Source organism: Salmo trutta, chromosome 30 (assembly GCF_901001165.1).
Source record: "Salmo trutta chromosome 30, fSalTru1.1, whole genome shotgun sequence".
In the NCBI taxonomy this organism is placed as follows: Eukaryota; Metazoa; Chordata; class Actinopteri; order Salmoniformes; family Salmonidae; genus Salmo; species Salmo trutta.
Genome location: NC_042986.1, coordinates 27,953,774 through 27,977,755, shown reverse-complemented (window position 1 = coordinate 27,977,755; position 23,982 = coordinate 27,953,774). Strand labels below are relative to the sequence as shown.

The 23,982-nt window shown below is 44.6% G+C and overlaps 2 protein-coding genes across 2 annotated transcripts in view; both read right to left on the bottom strand.

Moving 5' to 3' along the window:
- LOC115168411 (FYVE, RhoGEF and PH domain-containing protein 3) overlaps nt 1-23,982 on the bottom strand; it is a 203,998-nt gene that overhangs the window by 109,250 nt on the left and 70,766 nt on the right. The window lies entirely within an intron of this gene.
- Nucleotides 477-1,611, bottom strand: LOC115168413 (histidine-rich glycoprotein-like). Its single transcript, XM_029723658.1, has 2 exons — nt 1,199-1,611; nt 477-1,007 (listed from the first exon to the last, which is right to left on the bottom strand). Exons 1-2 carry the CDS (start codon nt 1,386-1,388, stop codon nt 583-585), a joined length of 615 nt encoding a protein of 204 aa, XP_029579518.1. The 5' UTR covers nt 1,389-1,611; the 3' UTR covers nt 477-582.

Below are 23,982 nucleotides of genomic sequence, written 5' to 3'. Positions count from 1 at the left end.
TCCAAACACTCCTAATTTCCCCCCTCTTCTCATCCTCTCCACAGGGCCCTGGCACCAATAGCTGATTTCATGGATGAACTCTCACCAAAACTGCGGGAGGAATTCAATCACCAGCTGCGTGACTTCAAGAAGAGGAAATGGACTGCATGACTGGGACCACAGTGAAATGAACAACTGTTGTTCAGACATCTCACCAGTTAGACACTAGACTCTTACATGTTATGCCATAGACACTTGTTTACATGTCTGTTCTCAGCAGACACTTATATTGTGGTTTACTTTCAGAAGCATGAAGCAAGAATAAAGGTTTATTTGTGTGCTGAAAAAGCTCTGTTGGCATTTCTTAAAGGTGTTCAATGCATTCTATTCTAACATCAAGTGCTGACAACATACAGAAGAGCTGTGTGCCAGACTTTACAGGCTTTCTTCTACTGGTGGAATTCAATCTAATCTAAATTACTGCACACTGAGACGTCTCAGAATCAGGTTTCATTTTATTAACAAGATTAAAAGGCTACATTTTAGTACAAAATACTTTGTGTGCACAGTGAGTCTGTGAGACCAAGAATCCTCCTCATCCTTTCAGCCATGATGCCTAATGCATTCTCTGACTCGCCGACAATGAGAGTGGTGGTAGTTCCAGGTATGAGAGTGGTGGTAGTTCCAGGTATGAGAGTGGTGGTAGTTCCAGGTATGAGAGTGGTGGTAGTTCCAGGTATGAGAGTGGTGGTAGTTCCAGGTATGAGAGTGGTGGTAGTTCCAGGTATGAGAGTGGTGGTAATTACAGGTATGAGAGTGGTGGTAGTTCCAGGTATGAGAGTGGTGGTAGTTCCAGGTATGAGAGTGGTGGTAGTTCCAGGTATGAGAGTGGTGGTAGTTCCAGGTATGAGAGTGGTGGTAATTACAGGTATGAGAGTGGTGGTAGTTCCAGGTATGAGAGTGGTGGTAGTTCCAGGTATGAGAGTGGTGGTAGTTCCAGGTAAGCCCATGTTTATGGAGATGGACACCTGTGAATACGAGGTAACAAGAATATATGTCTCTTATATATTTGGTAAACAAAAAACACCATACCATTTTACAGGAACCATATTCCAAAAGCCTTAATAAAATGGCACTTCTCATACAGAGTATATATGTATGCTGTAACAAGGGAAATAATTGAAATTGATTCCAACATTCTATTATCAATATGCTGTACCTGGATAATGAAGCATGAGGTTATCATGTAGGGGGAAAGCTGCATCTCCCAGGAAAACATGAGGACTTGACGTTGTGGTACCTGGCAGGACAGCTGGCGGTGACAGATCTAGGGTTTTCTGCAGCAATTTGGACCCATAAGAACTCTCTTGAAACACTCCACTAGAGATGAAACGGTATGAAAATGTCATATCACGATTATAGTGACAAATGATCACGGTTATCAGTGTTATCGCTGTATTGTTAAAATGTGCTGGAAATGTTCAAAAAGTACTGACACACACACTGAAATCATTTGACCAAGTTTTATATGAAAACCAACAAACAACAAATAAAATTAGCAGCACTATGCACTTTTTGTGTGTGTAACAGTTTAGCTTCCGTCCCTCTCCTCGCCCCTACCTGGGCTCCAACCAGGGACCCTCTGCACACAACAACAGCCACCCTTGAAGCATCGTTACCGATCGTTCCACAAAAGCCACAGCCCTTGCAGAGCAAGGGGAACAACTACTTCAAGGTCTCAGAGCTTGTGACGTCACCGATTGAAACGCTATTAGCACGCACCACCGCTAACTAGCTAGTCATTTCACATCGGTTACATGTGCATAAACATTAAGTAATAACATTAACATTAAAGATGGCCCCATGTGGCCATGAATGGTAACATTTTCCCTAGTGCAGGTTTAAATGAACACAAACTTAAGTAAGCAAATCAAATAAACAAACAACTAACTAAATCAGCAGCACCCACTTTGTAATGAGGCACGGCAACCTTCATCAGCCTAAGAAAGCCAGGCCTCTCAACAATTTTAAATGGCATCATGTCCTTTGCAATGTAATATGAAAGGGCTGCAGTGAGGTCTTTAGTATTTTTAGATGTGGGTGCATAAGCAGCCTGCCTTTTAAATGCTTGTTTGAGTGTCTGTGTCACAACTGTAGATGAGGAGGGACCAGTAGCATCACTGGGTTTGCCTGCTGCTCGCCCACTCTGTAAACAAGGGATTAGAAAATTTATTATTATTATTAACACACACACACACACACACACGCACGCACACACGCACGCACACATACACAGTCTATTTTATGTGTTGCATTTGACTATATGCAAGGACCCCATGCACAATTGACATAAATACAAATGAGTCTTTAGAAGACAGTGATAGTAATGGCAATGAGCCCAACAATTGACATAAATACAAGTCTATATAGGAGTCTATAGTGTTTCTCCTGTTGGAACACTTTTACAACTAAGTCGACTGACGGATTTTAAATGAACAAAATGTGTTGGTTGGTGTCTAAACTACATGACGTGTTATCATGTGCAATGGGAGAATATAGTCTGCAGACACACGATGCATACAGCAGCAGAACAACTTGTAGTGTTTTTACAAGAGTAGGTAACACTGAAAGCTTCAGTTTATATTATTGACAAGCTATTAGCAAGTTAGACAGACAAACCACATCCTGCATTGAGGTAAAAGTTAACTTACCTTGCATTCGCTATAAAGTAGTGGTTGGTGGTCACGAAGATGACTCAAGAGATTTGAAATGTTACCACCTTTCACAGCTATTTTTTTTGTTCTGCAGACAGGGTGACCATCTTCAGTTAAGTTTCCCTCAGCACTCTTGTAAACCCAAAATACAACCACACTTCAGATTTGGTCATCTTAGAAGGCTGAAAAATCTCCTGAGCGCTGTCACTGCCTTCCTCCATGTTTTGACACAAAACAAACCCCGTGTTGCATGCTGAGCCTGCGTCAGACTGTTGCTAACTTTGGTTGATGCTGGACAGTATTTACCGTGAGTTTTTCAACCCGCGGTAATCAAACACGGTTTTAATGATAATTCAAATGAGAATTCAAATGATAATTAAAATGTCATCCCTACACTCCACCATAGCTCTCTCAGCAGTATGTCCCTACACTCCACCATAGCTCTCTCGTCTGTATGTCCCTACACTCCACCATAGCTCTCTCAGCAGTATGTCCCTACACTCCACCATAGCTCTCTCAGCAGTATGTCCCTACACTCCACCATAGCTCTCTCGTCTGTATGTCCCTACACTCCACCATAGCTCTCTCGTCTGTATGTCCCTACACTCCACCATAGCTCTCTCTCCCTCCTCTTCTCTCCTTCCTCTTCTCTCCCTCCTTTTCTCTCCCTCCTTTTCTCTCCCTCCTCTTCTCCTCTAATCTTCTCTTCTCTCACATCAACACCATCATCCCAGAAACCCTGGAGCCACTCCAATTCACATACCGACCCAACAGATCCACAGATGACGCAACCTCTATTGCACTCCACACTGCCCTTTCCCACCTGGACAAAAGGAACACCTGTGTGAGAATGCTATTCATAGACTACAGCTCAGCGTTCAACACCATAGTGCCCTCCAAACTCATTACTAAGCTAAGGACCCTGGGACTGAACACCTCCCTCTGCAACTGGATCCTGGACTTCCTGTTGGGCCATCCCCCAGGTGGTGAGAATTGGCAACAACACATCCGCCACACTGACCATCAATACGGGGGTGCCTCAGGGGTGCGTGCTTAGTCTCCTCCTGTACTCCCTGTTCACCCACGACTGCGTAGCCGCGCACGACCTCAACACCATCGTTAAGTTTGCCGAAGACACAACGGTGGTGGGCCTGATCACCGACAACGATGAGACGGCCTTTAGGGAAGAGGTCAGAGACCTGGCAGTGTGGTGCCAGGACAACAACCTCTCCCTCAACGTTAGCAAGACAAAAGAGATGATGGTGGACTACAGGAAACAGAGGGCTGAGCACACCAACGGGGCAAAAGTGCAGCGGGTCGAGAGCTTCAACTTCCTCGGTGTCCACATCACTAAGGATCTATCATGGTCCACACACACCAACGCAGCCGTGAAGAAAGGACGAAAACACCTCTTCCTCCTCAGGAGGCTGAAAAGATTTGGCATTGGCGCTCAGATTCTCAAAAAGTTCTACAGCTGCACCATTAAGAGCATCTTGACTTGCTGCATCACCGCTTGGTACGACAACTGCTTGGCATCCGACCACAAGGCGCTACAGAGAGAAGTGCGATTCAGGCCAGTACATCACTGGTGCCGAGCTCCCTGTCATCCAGAATCCTCTATACCAGGCGGTGTCAGAGGAAGCCCCTAAAAATTGTCAACGACTCCAGCCACCTAAGTCATTGACTGTACTCTCTGCTACCGCACTGCAAGTCTGGAACCGACCGGACCCTGAACAGCTTCTACACCCAAGCCATAAGACTGATGAATAGTTAGTTAAACAGTTAACCAAGTAGCTACCTGGACTATCTGCATTGACCTTCTTCACACTCTCGTTTGTCTCATCACACACACTGGTGCTACTGTTAATTATCTGTCACTTTATTTCTAGTTCTATGTACATATCTACCTTAATTACCTCGTACCCCTGCACATCCACTCGGTACTGCTACCCCAAGTTATCGTTACTCATTGCATATTTATTATTATGTTTTGGTATTGTTTTACTTTTCTATTATTTCTCTATTTTCTTTCTCTCTGCATTGTTGGGAAGGGCCTGTAAGTAAGCATTTTACTGTTAGTCTACACCTGTTGTTTACGAAGCATGTGACAAATACAATTTCATGATTCTCTTCTGTCATTCCTCCCTCTCCCTCCTCTTACCCTCTCTTCCTTCTCTCCTCCTCTATACCTCTCCTCTCTCCTGATCTCCCAGCCTCCCTCCTGTGTGCAGGAAACTTCCATACCAGAGACAGAGCTTCTCTGATGATCAGAGAAGAAAGACACAATGCCTACAGTGTGCTAGAAAGAGCACAATTCGTAAAACACACATAACCGCATAAACACACACACAAAGAGAAAGCCAATGGAACATGCTTTTACTATTAGTTTTTTTTTCATTCCATAAGACTTTCTCAGGAAAATCCCCCTCATCAGGGTCGGTCCAACCCAGACAGACAGCACTGGGTCTGGAGAGGACACACAAGGAAAGGAGCATGGAGAGCCTCTATCATTCTCCTCTACCATTGGCCCAGATGTTTGGGTGTGCATGGAGGGATCACAACCCATGACGACCGCTCCATGTCCACTAGGTTTTATACAGGTCTACTGATACAATAATACGTCAGGCTTCAGCACACCAAGATAAGCTACTAGTGATAGCCAATAGCAGTCAGAGCTATACATTCCCCATTCACAGAGCACGTCAACTCTATATGGGGTGACATAGAGTAGATTACAATGTAGTCCATTTCTGGAAGGTCCAGCAGTTGGTACCATTTAGCAAATCTAGGTCACTTTCACCTTCTGTGAAAGTTTATGTCTGTGTGTATGTGTGTGGTGTGTGTGTGGTGTGTGTGTGTGTGTGTGTGTGCTGTGTGCGTGCGTGTGTGTGCGTGCGGTGCGTGCGTGCGTGCGTGCGTGCGTGCGTGCGTAGGCAGGATGTGTCTCAGCCAGACCCTACTCAGAGAACTCCAGTATAAACACAGGTATCCTAGGTGACAGAAACACTCCATCTCTCTTTTCTGCTCTACCTATTCATCCCTCTCATCTTTCTCTCTACCTATTCATCCCTCTCTCTATTCTCTCTACCTATCCACCCCTCTCTCTATTCTCTCCTACCTCATTCATCCCTCTCTCTATTCTTCTCACCTATTCATCCCTCTCTCTATTCCTCTACCTATCCACCCCTCTCTCTTTCTCTCTACCTATCCACCCCTCTCTCTATTCTCTCTACCGATCCACCCCCTCTCTCTTTTCTCCTTTCTCTCTACCTATCCCCCTCTCTCTTTTCTCTGTCCACCCCTCTCTCTTTTCTCTCTACCTATTCATCCCTCTCTTTTCTCTCTACCTATCCACCCCTCTCTCTTTTCTCTATCCACCCCTCTCTTTTCTCTCTACCTATTATCCCTCTCTCTTTTCTCTCCTTCATCCCTCTCTCTTTTCTCTACCTATCCACCCTCTCTCTATTCTCTCTACCTATCCACCCCTCTCTTTTCTCTCTACCTTTATCCCTTCTCTTTCTCTCTACCTATTCATCCCTCTCTCTTTCTCTCTACCTATCCACCCCTCACTCTTTTCTCTCTACTATTCATCCCTCTCTTTTTCTCTCTACCTATCCACCCTCTCTCTTTTTCTCTCTATTCTCCCTCTCTCTATATCTCTACTATTCATCCCTCTCTCTTCTCTACCTATCCACCCCTCTCTTTTCTCTCTACCTATTCATCCCTCTCTCTTTTCTCTCTACCTATTCCCTCTCTTTTCTCTCTACCTATCCCCCCTCTCTTTTTCTCTCTACCTATCCCCCCTCTCTATTCTCTTACCTATTCATCCCTTCTCTTTCTCTCTACCTTTTCCTCTCTCTTTCTCTCTCCTCCCTCTCTTTTTCTCTCCTCCCCCCCTCTCTTTTCTCTTACCTATCCCTCTCTCTATTCTCTCTACCTATTCATCCCTCTCTCTTTTCTCTACCTCTCCCCCCTCTCTCTCTTCTCTACCTCTCCCTCTCTTTTCTTCCCTATCCCCCCTCTCTCTTTTCTCTCTCATTCATCCTCTCTCTTTCTCTCTACATTCCTCTCTTTTCTTTCCTCTCCACCCCTCCTCTTTTCTCTTACCTATTCATCCCTTCTTCTTCTCTCTACTCTCTCCCTCTCTCTTTTCTCTCTACCTACCCCTCTCTTTTCTCTCTACCTATCCACCCTCTCTCTTTTTCTCCCTATTCATCCCTCTCTCATTCTCTCTACTATTCATCCCTCTCTCTTTTCTTCCCCTCCCCCTCTCTCTTCTCTCTACCTATTCACCCTCTCTTTTCTCTCTACCTACCACCCCTCTCTCTTTTCTCTTACCTATTCATCCCTCTCTTTTCTCTCTACCTATTCATCCCTCTCTTTTTTCCTACCTATTCATCCCTCTCTTTTTCTCTACCTCCACCCTCTCTCTTTTCTCTTACCTATTCATCCCTCTCTTTTCTCTACCTATTCATCCCTCTCTCTTTCTCTACCTATCCCCCCCTCTCTTTTTCTCTCTACCTTTCCCTCTTCTATTCTCTCTACCTCTTCTCTCTCTTTTCTCTCTACCTATCCACCCTCTCTCTTTCTCTTACCTATCCACCCTCTCTTTTCTCTACCTATTCATCCTCTCTCTTTCTCCTATTCCATCCCTCTCTCTTTTCTCTACCTATCCACCCTCCTCTTTTCTCTCTACCTATCCCCCCCTCTCTTTTCTTTCTTCCCTATTCCTCCTCCTTCTTCTCTCTACCTATTCATCCCTCTCTCTTTCTCTCTATCCACCCCTCTCTCTTTTCTCCTCTTCTCTCTCTTTTCTTCTACCTATTCATCCCTCTCTTTTTCTTCCTCTCCCCCCTCTCTTTTTCTCTACCTACCCCTCCTCTTTTCTCTCCCCACCCTCTTCTATTCTCTCTACCTTCATCCCTCTCTTTTCTCTACCTATTCCCCCTCTTCTTTCTCTTACCTATTCATCCCTCTCTCTTTCTCTCTACCTATTCATCCCTCTCTTTTCTCTCCTATTCATCCTCTCTTTTTCTCTACCTATCACCCTCTTCTTTTCTCTCTACCTATTCATCCCTCTCTCTTTTCTCTCTACCTACATCCCTCTCTCTTTCTCTTACCTCTCCCCCCCCTCTCTTTTCTCTCTACCTATTCATCCTCTCTCTATTCTCTCTACCTATTCATCTCTCTTCTCTTACCTATTCATCCCTCTCTCTTTTCTCTCTACCTATCCACCTCTCTCTTTTCTCTCTACCTATTATCCCTCTCTCTATTCTCTCTACCTATTCATCCCCTCTCTCTTTCTCTCTACCTATCCACCCCTCTCTCTTTCTCTCTACCTATTCCATCCCTCTCTCTTTTCTCTCTACCTATCCACCCCTCTCTCTATTCTCTCTACCTATTCATCCCTCTCTTTTCTCTCTACCTATTCATCCCCTCCTCTCTTATTCTCTCTCTACCTATTCATCCCTCTCTCTTTTCTCTCTACCTATCACCCCCTCTCTCTTTTCTCTCTACTATTCATCCCCTCTCTCTTTTCTCTCTACCTATCATCCCTCTCTCTTTTTCTCTCTACCTATCCCCCCCTCTCTCTTTTCTCTACCTATTCATCCCTCTCTCTATCTCTCTACCTATCATCCCTCTCTCTTTTCTCTCTACCTATCCACCCCCTCTTCTTTTCTCTCTACCTCTTCCACCCTCTCTCTTTTCTCTCTACCATTCATCCCCTCTCTCTCTTCTCTCTACCTATTCATCCCCTCTCTCTTTTCTCTCTACCTATCCACCCCTCTCTCTTTCTCTCTACCTATCCCCCCCTCTCTCTTTTCTCTCTACCTATTCATCCTCTCTCTATCTCTATACCTATTCATCCTCTCTCTTTCTCTACCTATCCACCCCCTCTCTCTTTTCTCTCTACCTATCCACCCCCTCTCTCTTTCTCTCTACCTATTCATCCCTCTCTCTATTCTCTCTACTATTCATCCCTCTCTCTTTTCTCTCTACCTATCCACCCCTCTCTCTTTTCTCTCTACCTATCCACCCTCTCTCTTTTCTCTCTACCTATTCATCCCTCTCTCTATTCTCTCTACCTATTCATCCCTCTCTCTTTTCTCTCTACCTATCCACCCTCTCTCTTTTCTCTCTACCTATTCATCCCTCTCTCTTTTCTCTCTACCTATCCACCCCTCTCTCTATTCTCTCTACCTATTCATCCCTCTCTCTTTTCTCTCTACCTATTCATCCCTCTCTCTTTTCTCTCTACCTATCCATCCATCTTTCAACCTCAGCCTTATTTCTACTGGTTAACGGGCAGCGACCACTATCTCTTTCAACAGAACAGACTGAGACTGCTTTGCTGGAGGTGCCAAGCCCATAGCCGCTTAAAGATGAAAATCAAGTTTGCACTTGGTGTTAAGCCATTTCTCTAGAAGAAATTGCAACATCTTCATGTCTGTAAACAACAGCGGAGGCTTCTCAGAGGAGGAAGTAGAGGACCATCCTACTGAGTGAATAAAAAAAAGTAACGTTCTCCTTTTTAAATAAAACAATACTAAATACTAGGGCTGACCCCGACTAAAGAACATTTCGGTCGACCAATCGATTGGTAGACATTTTTAAACGTGTATTTTTCCATATTGAATAAAATAAACTATATGTAGGCTACTGAGCTTGTGATTAAAATGAAGACACAGTACTAAAGAGGGAGCCAGAGATCAATATAGGCTCACTAGAAGGAAAAAACCTGTTCCCAGCCAGACCCTCCTCCTCCCACTGCTGTTCGCAGATTCTGCCATTACACTCCTGAAGTTGCCGGTGATAAGCTACACCAGCGGGCGGCAACCTTTTCCATTTGGAAAAGTTATCGTAGCATTTCTACTGATCTGAGTGCCAGTTATGATTTTCATCAGCACATTTTCATGGAACAGTTTCATTTCATTTATAATAAAGTATTCATATCTCAAATCAATGTAATGTGGTTAATCAACATTCTAGCTCAATGAAAATGATACAAATCTAAAAGTCACTTCTATTGCCTTTTCCAATAGGTACAAATACAGTACATAAAGCCAACAAATAAAAACCTCGCAGCCTGCAGGTAGAAAATATCCTGATCAAAATAAATATCCTATAAATCACATTGGCTACACATGGGCTGTCTGGAAGGAACTTGAAACATGTATCAACTATTAACTGGGGTCAGGCCTGAAGCTCACACTAGCAAACTTGCAACATTGTATAAAATATTCTGTTTCCCACACCAGTGAGCTCTGGACAGACAGACAGACACAGCTGTAAGCTATTAGCACAAGGGATAAGAAGTAATCAGGTTGGCTTTTCTTCTGACCTTTCCACTGGAACAGAGCAATACATTTTTTTACCCCTTTTGTGCTGATTGGTTAACAAAAGGGAGAGAGCTGTAAAGATTTTTCAAAATAGGCTACTTTGAGGAACTATCGTCATACTCAGTGGATGTAAAAACAGACTTTGTTTACTTGCTGTTTGAGAGGAGAAAAAATTATATTGAACAAAAATATGAACGCAAGGTGAAGAAGCTCCTCAGTCTCATCAGCTGTCCGGGTGGCTGGTCTCAGACGATCCTACAGGTGAAGAAGCTCCTCAGTCTCATCAGCTGTCCGGGTGGCTGGTCTCAGACGATCCTACAGGTGAAGAAGCTCCTCAGTCTCATCAGCTGTCCGGGTGGCTGGTCTCAGACGATCCTACAGGTGAAGAAGCTCCTCAGTCTCATCAGCTGTCCGGGTGGCTGGTCTCAGACGATCCTACAGGTGAAGAAGCTCCTCAGTCTCATCAGCTGTCCGGGTGGCTGGTCTCAGACGATCCTACAGGTGAAGAAGCCGGATGTGGTTGGACGTACTGCCATATTCTCTAAAACGATGTTGGAAGCGGCTTATGGTAGAGAAATTAACATTGATTTCTCTGGCAACAGCTCTGATGGACATTCCTGAAGTTAGCATGCCAATTGCATGCTCCCTCAAAACTTGAGACATCTGTGGCATTGTGTTGTGTGAAAAAACTGCACATTATAATCTGCCTTTTATTGTCCCAAGCACAAGGTGCACCTGTGTAATGATCATGCTGTTTAATCAACTTCTTGATATGCTACACCTCTCAGGTGGATTTATTATCTTGGTAAAGGAGAGATGCTCCCTAACAGCGATGTAAACAAATTTGTGCACAAAATTTGAGAGAAATAAGCTTTTTGTGCATATGGAACATTTCTGGGATGTTTTATTTCAGCTCATGAAACATGGAACCAACACTTTACATGTTGCATTTATATTGTTGTTCAGTATACTTTGAAAAGCTCCACAGTGATGGTGACTTAAGACAATAAGACAATAAATAATATCAGATCCCCAAATGGGAGTATTTATAGGTCTACATTTGCATGCAGGCCAGGTAGCCTACTATACTTCTATGCATGATCAGGTGCGTGACCTTACTCAACATTGATTGACATGCAGGCCAGGAAGCCTACTGTACTTCTATGCATGATCAGGTGCGTGACCTTACTCAACAATGATTGACATGAAGGCCAGGTAGCCTACTGTACTTCTATGCATGATCAGGTGCGTGTCCTTACTCAACATTGATTGACATGCAGGCCAGGTAGCCTACTGTACTTCTATGCATGATCAGGTGCGTGACCTTACTCAACATTGATTGACAGGAGCGCTACAAATAAAAGACAATTAATAAATTGACAATGAATAAATAGAATAAAATAAACCAAAACTTGTGTAGCCTAGGTTGTGCACTCTGCAAACAACGTCTCCACTCCTACTATGACAACAATAAGACTGGAATAATAATGTATTGAATGTATTAACAGAAATGATCATAAACAAACAAACAATGTAGATTAGAAATGATGGTAATTAACAGTAAATGTACTGCTGGTGAGTCACCCCGTGGCCTCCGCAATGGATTAGTCCACTCTGACAGGCGTGAATCAGACGAACATAAACATTTTTTGATATATTTGCCACTGCTTGACTAACAAAATCTTGGTTGACCAACAGCCTTTCGACCAAACAATCGACCAATCGACTAAATGGGGTCAGCCTTACTAAGTACACTGAGTGTACAAAACATTAAGGACACCTGCTCTTTCCAGGACATAGACTGATCAGGTGAATCCAGGTGAAAGCTATGAACCCTTATTGATGTCACCTGTTAAATCCACTTCAATCAGTGTAGATGAAGGGGAGGAGACAGGTAAACCTCACTAGGGTAGGGGGCAGCATTCGGAATTTTGGATGAAAAGCGTGCCCAAAGTAAACTGCCTGCTACTCAGGTCCAGAAGCTAGGATATGCATATAATTGGTAGATTTGGATAGAACACACTCTAAAGTTTCCAAAACTGTTAAGATAATGTCTGTGAGTATAACAGAACTGATATGGCAGGCGAAACCCTGAGGAAAATCCATCCAGGAAATGCTTTTATTTTGAAATGGCTGTTTTTTCCATTGAAAGCCTATCCACCATACAAAGACTTAAGACCCAGTTCGCAATCTCTATGGCTTCCACAGCATGTGGCCAGTCTTTAGGCATTGTTTCAGGCTTTTACTCTGAAAAATGAGGGAGAAACAGCACTTTCAATGAGGACAGTGGAAATTTACAGACATGAGTCCAGCGCGTGACCTTTCTTGTTTTCCTTTTCTATTGACGAAGTTATTGTCCGGTTGAAATATGATCGATTATTTATGACAAAAACAACCTGAGGATTGATTTTAAACATCGTTTGACATATTTCTACGAATTCTTATGGTACTTTTTAGATTTTTTGTCTGTCTGTTGTGAAGGCACTTTGTTCCATTGGATTACTGAACAAAACGCACCAACAAAACTGAGGTTTTTGGACATAAAGAGGCACATTATCGAACAAAACGAACATTTATTGTGTAACATGGAGTCTTCGGAGTGCAACTATATGAAGATCATCAAAGGTAAATGATACATTTTATCGCTATTTCTGACTTTTGTTACTCGTCGACTTGGCTGGTTACTGTTTGTAATGATTTGTCTGCTGGGCGCTGTTCTCAGATAATCACATGGTTTGCTTTCGCAGTAAAGTCTTTTTGAAATCTGACACTGTGTTTGGATTAACAAGAAGTTAATCTTTAAACCGATGTATAACACTTGTATCTTTTATGTATGTTTATTATGAGAATTTCTGTTTTGTTGAGTTTCACACTGCAATTTCACTGGATGTTGTTTGAGACAGTGTTTTACTTAATAAAACGTGATAACAAAACAGAGGTTTTTGGATATAAAGAGGGACTTGATCGAACAAAACAAACATTTATTGGGTAACTGGAAGTTTTGTGATTCTAACCATATGAAGATCATCAAAGTTAAGTGATTAATTTTATCGCTATTTCTGACTTTTGTTACTCGTCTACTTGGCTGGTTACTGTTTGTAATGATTTGTCTGCTGGGCGCTGTTCTCAGATAATCACATGGTATGCTTTCGCCGTAAAGTCTTTTTGAAATCTGACACTGTGTTTGGATTAACAAGACGTTAATCTTTAAACCGATGTATAACACTTGTATGTTTCATTCATTTTTATAATGAGTATTTCTGTTTTTGAATTTGGCTCTCGCAATTTCACTGGATGTTGGCCAGGTGGGACGTTAGCGTCAAAAGCGTTCCACAGGGATGCTGGCCCATGTTGACTCAAAGGATTCCCACAGTCACGTTGGCTGGATGTCCTTTGGGTGGTGGACCATTCTTGAGTCACATGGGAAACTGTTGAACGTGAAAAAAACAGCAGCGTTGCAGTTCTTAACCTGTTAGGGGCTAGGGGGCAGTATTTACACGGCCGGATAAAAAACGTACCCGATTTAATCTGGTTACTAGTCCTGCCCAGTAACTAGAATATGCATATCATTATTGGCTTTGGATAGAAAACACCCTAAAGTTTCTAAAACTGTTTGAATGGTGTCTGTGAGTATAACAGAACTCATATGGCAGGCAAAAACCTGAGAAGATTCCATACAGGAAGTGACCTGTCTGACAAGTTCTTGTTCATCTTGGCTCTTTTTATTGAAGACTGAGGATCTTTGCTGTAACGTGACACTTCCTACGGCTCCCATAGGCTCTCAGAACCCGGGAAAAAGCTGAATGATATCGAGGCAGCCCCAGGCTGAAACACACTAGCGCGTTTGGCAAGTGCTCTATCAGAGGGCCATCAGACTGAGGCTCGTGCATGAAGGGATAGCATGCTTTTACTTTCACTCTCTTTGTAATAAAAAACGATTTGCAGGTCGGAATATTATCGCTTTTTTACGAGAAAAATGGCATAAAAATTGATTTTAAACAGCGGTTGACATGCTTCGAAGTATGGTAATGGAATATTTAGAATTTTTTTTGTCACGAAATGCGCCGTGCTCGTAACCCTTATTTACCTTTTCGGATAGTGTCTTGAACGCACGAACAAAACGCCGCTATTTGGATATAACAATGGATTATTTGGGACCAAACCAACATTTGTTATTGAAGTAGAAGTCCTGGGAGTGCATTCTGACGAAGACAGCAAAGGTAATAACATTTTTCTTATAGTAAATCTGACTTTGGTGAGTGCTAAACTTGCTGGGTGTCTAAATAGCTAGCCCTGTGATGCCGGGCTATCTACTTAGAATATTGCAAAATGTGCTTTCACCGAAAAGCTATTTTAAAATCGGACATATCGAGTGCATAGAGGAGTTCTGTATCTATAATTCTTAAAATAATTGTTATGTTTTTTGTGAACGTTTATCGTGAGTAATTTAGTAAATTCACCGGAAGTGTTCGGTGGGAATGCTAGTCACATGCTAGTCACCTGCTAATGTAAAAAGCCTTTTTGAAATCGGACAATGTGGTTAGATTAACGAGAGTCTTGTCTTTAAAATGCTGTAAAATAGTCATATGTTTGAGAAATTGAAGTAATAGCATTTCTAAGGTATTTGAATAACGCGCCACAGGATTCAACTGGCTGTTGACTTGCGTCCCACCTAGCCCAGAGAGGTTAAACAACTAAGACTTAGAGGTTAACACAAACCGGTGTGCCTGGCACCTACTGCCATAACCTGTTCAAAGGCATTTAAATATTTTGTCTTGCCCATTCACCCTCTGAATGGCACACATACACAATCCATGTCTCAATTGTCTGAAGGCTTAAAAATCCTTCTCTACCCTGTCTCCTCTCCTTCATCTACACTGATTAAAGTGGATTTAACAAGTGACATCAATAAGGGATCATATCTTTTACCTGGATTCACCTGGTCAGTCTATGTTATGGAAAAAGCAGCAGTTCTTAATGTTTTGTACACTCAATGAATATAATCAGTTGGAACCGGAGCAAAGATCCAAACTAGAGGTAGGACTTTAGGACTGAAAATGTGCTATACTGAATAGAATAGTAAGATGTAGTGTTTGAATGTTCCCTGCTCTGAATGTCACAAATGAATGACGTGACCAGTCAAGCAGAATCACCTGAGGGTAACACACACACACTGCATGACACACGAACGCAAGGAAACACACATGCACCATACACAAACACACAATCCTACAGTCCATTCAAACAGTGAGTCCAGGAATGGGCTTCCGTTCCTTCAGGCCCTCCAATAGAAATATCACTTGTCTAAAAATAGCCTCGGTCACCTCTTACATAGCACTGATCTGAGATTAGAGAAATCAATGTAACACAGGAAAGAGACTGAGTGATAGAGAGTGGGAGAGTGATGGGAACGAGAGACAAAGAGAGGGAGCAAGACAGAGACAGAGAGAAGGGTAGAGAGAGAGAGAACAACAACACCCCCTCAACCAGACCCGGAGAGCTGGAGGTGGAGAGAGACATGTCTGCAATCTGGACTGTGGTGAGACAACATCAACAGGAGAAAGAGCAGGAGAAGAACAGAGCACTAGAGGAGAAGGTGAAAGTGCTGGAGGAGAGGGTGATGTGACAGAAAACAACCCATTAGAGAGCTGTCCACCCCCGCAGAGAAGCCAGCAGAACAGTCCACACCAGACCCTGACCACAGTCTCCACATCACAGCAGAACAGTCCACACCAGACCCTGACCATAGTGTTAACACCACAGCAGAACAGTCCACACCAGACCCTGACCATAGTGTTAACACCACAGCAGAACAGTCCACACCAGACCCTGACCATAGTGTTAACACCACAGCAGAACAGTCCACACCAGACCCTGACCATAGTGTTAACATCACAGCAGAACAGTCCACACCAGACCCTGATCATAGTGTCAACATCACAGCAGAACAGTTCACACCAGACCCTGACCATAGTGTTAACCTCTCTTGGGTAGGGGGCAGTATTTTCACATCTGGATAAAAAACGTACCCTATTTAATCTGGTTATTACTACTGCCCAGAAACTAGAATATGCATATAATTGTTTGATTTGGATAGAAAACACCCTAAAGTTTCTAAAACTGTTTGAATGGTGTCTGTGAGTATAACAGAACTCATATGGCAGGCAAAAACCTGAGAAGATTCTGTACAGGAAGTGCCCTCTCTGACCATTTCTTGGCCTTCTACACTCTCTTTATTGAAAACAAAGGATCCCTGCTGTAACGTGACACTTCCTAAGGCTCCCATAGGCTCTCAGAAGGCGCCAGAACGTTGAATGATGACTTTGAAGCCCATGGCTGAAAAACAGTAGCGCATTTGGTAAGTGGTTGATCTGAGAACAATGAGACGGGTGTACGCGTGCAGGTGAAGAGTCCATTTTAGATTTTGAGTCTTTGAACGAAAACAGGGTTTCCCGGTCGGAATATTATCGCTTTTTTACGAGAAAAATCGCATAAAAATTGATTTTAAACAGCGTTTGACATGCTTCGAAGTACGGTAATGGAATATTTAGAATTTTTTGGTCACGATACGCGTCCGCGCGTCACCGTTCGGATAGTGTCTTGAACGCAAGAACAAAACAGAGGATATTTGAACATAACTATGGATTATTTTGAACCAAAACAACATTTGTGGATGAAGTAGAAGTCCTGGGAGTGCATTCTGACGAAGAACAGCAAAGGTAATCCAATTTTTCTTATAGTAAATCTGAGTTTGGTGAGTGCCAAACTTGGTGGGTGTCAAAATAGCTAGCCCGTGATGGCGAGCTATCTACTCAGAATATTGCAAAATGTGCTTTTGCCGAAAAGCTATTTTAAAATCGGACACCGCGATTGCATAAAGGAGTTCTGTATCTATAATTCTTAAATTAATTGTTATGTTTTTTGTGAACGTTTTTCGTGAGTAATTTAGTAAATTCACCGGAGGTTTGCGGTGGGTATGCTAGTTCTGAACGTCACATGCTAATGTAAAAGCTGTTTTTTTATATAAATATGAACTTGATTAAACAAAACATGCATGTATTGTATAACATAATGTCCTAGGAGTGTCATCTGATGAAGATCATCAAAGGTTAGTGCTGCATTTAGCTGTGGTTTTGGTTTTTGTGACATTATATGCTAGCTTGAAAAATGGGTGTCTGATTATTTCTGGCTGGGTACTCTGCTGACATAATCTAATGTTTTGCTTTCGTTGTAAAGCCTTTTTGAAATCGGACAGTGCGGTTAGATTAACCAGAGTCTTGTCTTTAAAATGGTGTAAAATAGTCATATGTTTGGGAAATTGAAGTAATAGCATTTCTAAGGTATTTGAATATCGCGCCACGGGATTCCACTGGCTGTTGAGTAGGTGGGACGATTTCGTCCCACATACCCTAGAGAGGTTTTAACATAACAGCAGAACAGTCCACACCAGACCCTGACCATAGTGTTAACATCACAGCAGAGCAGTCCACACCAGACCCTGACCCTAGTGTTGACACCACAGCAGAACAGTCCACACCAGACCCTGACCATAGTGTTAACATCACAGCAGAACAGTCCACACCAGACCCTGACCATAGTGTTGACAACACAGCAGAACAGTCCACACCAGACCCTGACCATAGTGTTAACATCACAGCAGAACAGTCCACACCAGACCCTGACCATAGTGTTGACACCACAGCAGAACAGTCCACACCAGACCCTGACCATAGTGTTAACACCACAGCAGAACAGTCCACACCAGACCCTGACCATAGTGTCAACATCACAGCAGAACAGTCCACACCAGACCCTGACCATAGTGTTGACATCACAGCAGAACAGTTCACACCAGACCCTGACCATAGTGTTAACACCACAGCAGAACAGTCCACACCAGACCCTGACCATAGTGTCAACATCACAGCAGAACAGTCCACACAAGACCCTGACCATAGTGTTAACACCACAGCAGAACAGTCCACACCAGACCCTGACCATAGTGTCAATATCACAGCAGAACAGTCCACACCAGACCCTGACCATAGTGTTAACACCACAGCAGAACAGTCCACACGAGACCCTGACCATAGTGTTAACATCACAGCAGAACAGTCCACACCAGACCCTGACCATAGTGTTGACATCACAGCAGAACAGTCCACACGAGACCCTGACCATAGTGTTAACATCACAGCAGAACAGTCCACACCAGACCCTGACCATAGTGTTGACATCACAGCAGAACAGTCCACACAAGACCCTGACCATAGTGTTGACACCACAGCAGAACAGTCCACACCAGACCCTGACCATAGTGTTGACACCACAGCAGAACAGTCCACACCAGACCCTGACCATAGTGTTGACACCACAGCAGAACAGTCCACACCAGACCCTGACCACAGTCTCCACATCACAGCAGAACAGTCCACACCAGACCCTGACCATAGTGTTAACACCACAGCAGAACAGTCCACCCCAGACCCTGACCATGGTGTTAACACCACTGCAGAACAGTCCACACCAGACCCTGACCATAGTGTCAACATCACAGCAGAACAGTCCACACCAGACCCTGACAATAGTGTCAACATCACAGCAGAACAGTCCACACCAAACCCTGACCATAGTGTTGACATCACAGCAGAACAGTCCACACCAGACCCTGACCATAGTGTTGACACCACAGCAGAACAGTCCACACCAGACCCTGACCATAGTGTTAACACCACAGCAGAACAGTCCACACCAGACCCTGACCATAGTGTCAACATCACAGCAGAACAGTCCACACCAGACCCTGACCATAGTGTTGACATCACAGCAGAACAGTTCACACCAGACCCTGACCATAGTGTTAACACCACAGCAGAACAGTCCACACCAGACCCTGACCATAGTGTCAACATCACAGCAGAACAGTCCACACAAGACCCTGACCATAGTGTTAACACCACAGCAGAACAGTCCACACCAGACCCTGACCATAGTGTCAATATCACAGCAGAACAGTCCACACCAGACCCTGACCATAGTGTTAACACCACAGCAGAACAGTCCACACGAGACCCTGACCATAGTGTTGACATCACAGCAGAACAGTCCACACCAGACCCTGACCATAGTGTTGACATCACAGCAGAACAGTCCACACGAGACCCTGACCATAGTGTTAACATCACAGCAGAACAGTCCACACCAGACCCTGACCATAGTGTTGACATCACAGCAGAACAGTCCACACAAGACCCTGACCATAGTGTTGACACCACAGCAGAACAGTCCACACCAGACCCTGACCATAGTGTTGACACCACAGCAGAACAGTCCACACCAGACCCTGACCATAGTGTTGACACCACAGCAGAACAGTCCACACCAGACCCTGACCACAGTCTCCACATCACAGCAGAACAGTCCACACCAGACCCTGACCATAGTGTTAACACCACAGCAGAACAGTCCACCCCAGACCCTGACCATGGTGTTAACACCACTGCAGAACAGTCCACACCAGACCCTGACCATAGTGTCAACATCACAGCAGAACAGTCCACACCAGACCCTGACAATAGTGTCAACATCACAGCAGAACAGTCCACACCAAACCCTGACCATAGTGTTGACATCACAGCAGAACAGTTCACACCAGACCCTGACCATAGTGTTAACACCACAGCAGAACAGTCCACACCAGACCCTGACCATAGTGTCAACATCACAGCAGAACAGTCCACACCAGACCCTGACCATAGTGTTAACACCACAGCAGAACAGTCCACACCAGACCCTGACCATAGTGTCAATATCACAGCAGAACAGTCCACACCAGACCCTGACCATAGTGTTAACACCACAGCAGAACAGTCCACACGAGACCCTGACCATAGTGTTGACATCACAGCAGAACAGTCCACACCAGACCCTGACCATAGTGTTGACATCACAGCAGAACAGTCCACACAAGACCCTGACCATAGTGTTGACACCACAGCAGAACAGTCCACACCAGACCCTGACCATAGTGTTGACACCACAGCAGAACAGTCCACACCAGACCCTGACCATAGTGTTAACACCACAGCAGAACAGTCCACACCAGACCCTGACCATAGTGTCAACATCACAGCAGAACAGTCCACACCAGACCCTGACCATAGTGTTGACATCACAGCAGAACAGTTCACACCAGACCCTAACCATAGTGTTAACACCACAGCAGAACAGTCCACACCAGACCCTGACCATAGTGTCAACATCACAGCAGGATAGAAAATTAAGGACCTCAGGGAATCCCATCCCCTCCCCTAAGACCTTCTATCTGAGGACCAACTAGGTTCACCCAGCGCACCCTAGACCTTCTGTCTGAGGACCAACTAGGTTCACCCAGCGCACCCTAGACCTTCTGTCTGAGGACCAACTAGGGTCACCCAACGCACCCTAGACCTTCTGTCTGAGGACCAACTAGGGTCACCCAGCGCACCCTAGACCTTCTGTCTGAAGACCAAGTAGGTTCACCCAGCGCACCCTAGACCTTCTGTCTGAGGACCAACTAGGTTCACCTAGCGCACCCTAGACCTTCTGTCTGAGGACCAACTAGGTTCACCCAGCGCACCCTAGACCTTCTGTCTGAGGACCAACTAGGTTCACCCAGCCACATAATAATACACACAGGCACAAACAACCTGAGAACACAGCAGGAAATGTTGGCCACAGCACTCAAGGGGTAATTCCTGTGACTGCACCTCAAAACCAAAAGTTTACCTGGCCCACCACTCCACCCTGGACTTGAACAGCCTTTACGACAAGGTCAACCTAGACAAGGCAGCAGTGCCCACCTTCACCAGGACCCTAAAGGTCATCGCCCTCAACCACAGCCCCAGGTCATCTACCTTGGAGTCAGACACACAGCTTTATCCTTCCATTAGAGTCAGACACACAGCTTTATCCTTCCCTTGGAGTCAGACATACAGCTTTATCCTTCCCTTGGAGTCAGACACACAGCTTAATCCTTCCCTTAGAGTCAGACACACAGCTGTATCCTTCCCTTGGAGTCAGACACACAGCTTTATCCTTCCATTAGAGTCAGACACACAGCTTTGTCCTTCCCTTGGAGTCAGATACACAGCTTTATCCTTCCCTTGGAGTCAGACACACAGACAGTCAGATACACAGCTTTATCCTTCCCTTGGAGTCAGACACACAGCGGTATCCTTCCCTTGGAGTCAGATACACAGCTTTATCCTTCCCTTGGAGTCAGACACACAGCGGTATCCTTCCCTTGGAGTCAGATACACAGCTTTATCCTTCCCTTGGAGTCAGACACACAGCTGTATCCTTCCCTTAGAGTCAGACACACAGCTTTATCCCTCCCTTGGAGTCAGATACACAGCTTTATCCTTCCCTTGGAGTCAGACACACAGCTGTATCCTTCCCTTGGAGTCAGATACACAGCTTTATCCTTCCCTTGGAGTCAGACACACAGACAGTCAGACACACAGCTTTATCCTTCCCTTGGAATCAGACACACAGCTTTATCCTTCCCTTAGAGTCAGACACACAGACAGTCAGATACACAGCTTTATCCTTCCCTTGGAGTCAGACACACAGACAGTCAGATACACAGCTTTATCCTTCCCTTGGAGTCAGACACACAGCTGTATCCTTCCCTTGGAGTCAGACACACAGACAGTCAGACACACAGCTTTATCCTTCCCTTGGAGTCAGACACACAGCTTTATCCTTCCCTTGGAGTCAGACATACAGCTTTATCCTTCCCTTGGAGTCAGATACACAGCTTTATCCTTCCCTTGGAGTCAGACACACAGACAGTCAGATACACAGCATTATCCTTCCCTTGGAGTCAGACACACAGCTGTATCCTTCCCTTGGAGTCAGATACACAGCTTTATCCTTCCCTTGGAGTCAGACACACAGACAGTCAGACACACAGCTTTATCCTTCCCTTGGAGTCAGACACACAGACAGTCAGATACACAGCTTTATCCTTCCCTTGGAGTCAGACACACAGACAGTCAGATACACAGCTTTATCCTTCCCTTGGAGTCAGACACACAGCTGTATCCTTCCCTTGGAGTCAGATACACAGCTTTATCCTTCCCTTGGAGTCAGACACACAGACAGTCAGATACACAGCTTTATCCTTCCCTTGGAGTCAGACACACAGACAGTCAGATACACAGCTTTATCCTTCCCTTGGAGTCAGTCACACAGCTGTATCCTTCCCTTGGAGTCAGACACACAGACAGTCAGACACACAGCTTTATCCTTCCCTTGGAGTCAGACACACAGCTTTATCCTTCCCTTGGAGTCAGACATACAGCTTTAACCTTCCCTTGGAGTCAGATACACAGCTTTATCCTTCCCTTGGAGTCAGACACACAGACAGTCAGATACACAGCTTTATCCTTCCCTTGGAGTCAGACACACAGCTGTATCCTTCCCTTGGAGTCAGATACACAGCTTTATCCTTCCCTTGGAGTCAGACACACAGACAGTCAGACACACAGCTTTATCCTTCCCTTGGAGTCAGACACACAGACAGTCAGATACACAGCTTTATCCTTCCCTTGGAGTCAGACACACAGACAGTCAGATACACAGCTTTATCCTTCCCTTGGAGTCAGACACACAGCTGTATCCTTCCCTTGGAGTCAGATACACAGCTTTATCCTTCCCTTGGAGTCAGACACACAGACAGTCAGATACACAGCTTTATCCTTCCCTTGGAGTCAGACACACAGACAGTCAGATACACAGCTTTATCCTTCCCTTGGAGTCAGACACACAGCTGTATCCTTCCCTTGGAGTCAGACATACAGCTTTAACCTTCCCTTGGAGTCAGATACACAGCTTTATCCTTCCCTTGGAGTCAGACACACAGACAGTCAGATACACAGCTTTATCCTTCCCTTGGAGTCAGACACACAGCTGTATCCTTCCCTTGGAGTCAGATACACAGCTTTATCCTTCCCTTGGAGTCAGACACACAGACAGTCAGACACACAGCTTTATCCTTCCCTTGGAGTCAGACACACAGACAGTCAGATACACAGCTTTATCCTTCCCTTGGAGTCAGACACACAGACAGTCAGATACACAGCTTTATCCTTCCCTTGGAGTCAGACACACAGCTGTATCCTTCCCTTGGAGTCAGATACACAGCTTTATCCTTCCCTTGGAGTCAGACACACAGACAGTCAGATACACAGCTTTATCCTTCCCTTGGAGTCAGACACACAGACAGTCAGATACACAGCTTTATCCTTCCCTTGGAGTCAGACACACAGCTGTATCCTTCCCTTGGAGTCAGACACACAGACAGTCAGACACACAGCTTTATCCTTCCCTTGGAGTCAGACACACAGCTTTATCCTTCCCTTAGAGTCAGACACACAAACAGTCAGATACACAGCTTTATCCTTCCCTTGGAGTCAGACACACAGACAGTCAGACACACAGCTTTATCCTTCCCTTGGAGTCAGACACACAGCTTTATCCTTCCCTTGGAGTCAGACACACAGACAGTCAGACACACAGACAGTCAGACACACAGACAGACAGACACACAGACAGACACACAGACAGTCAGACACACAGACAGACAGACACACAGACAGTCAGACACACAGACAGTCAGACACACAGACAGTCAGACACACAGACAGTCAGACACACAGATAGTCAGACACACAGACAGTCAGACACACAGACAGTCAGACACACAGACAGTCAGACACACAGACAGTCAGACAGACCAAATCAAATAACATTTTATTCCTCACAGGATTCGTAAACAACAGCTGTGGACCAACAGTGAAATGCTTACTTACCAGCACTAATAACTCACGTCAGACAACACAGCAAAAAAAATTATATGTCTGCAATTCACTTCATTTAATCAATTTCTTGAGCGCTTCACAATT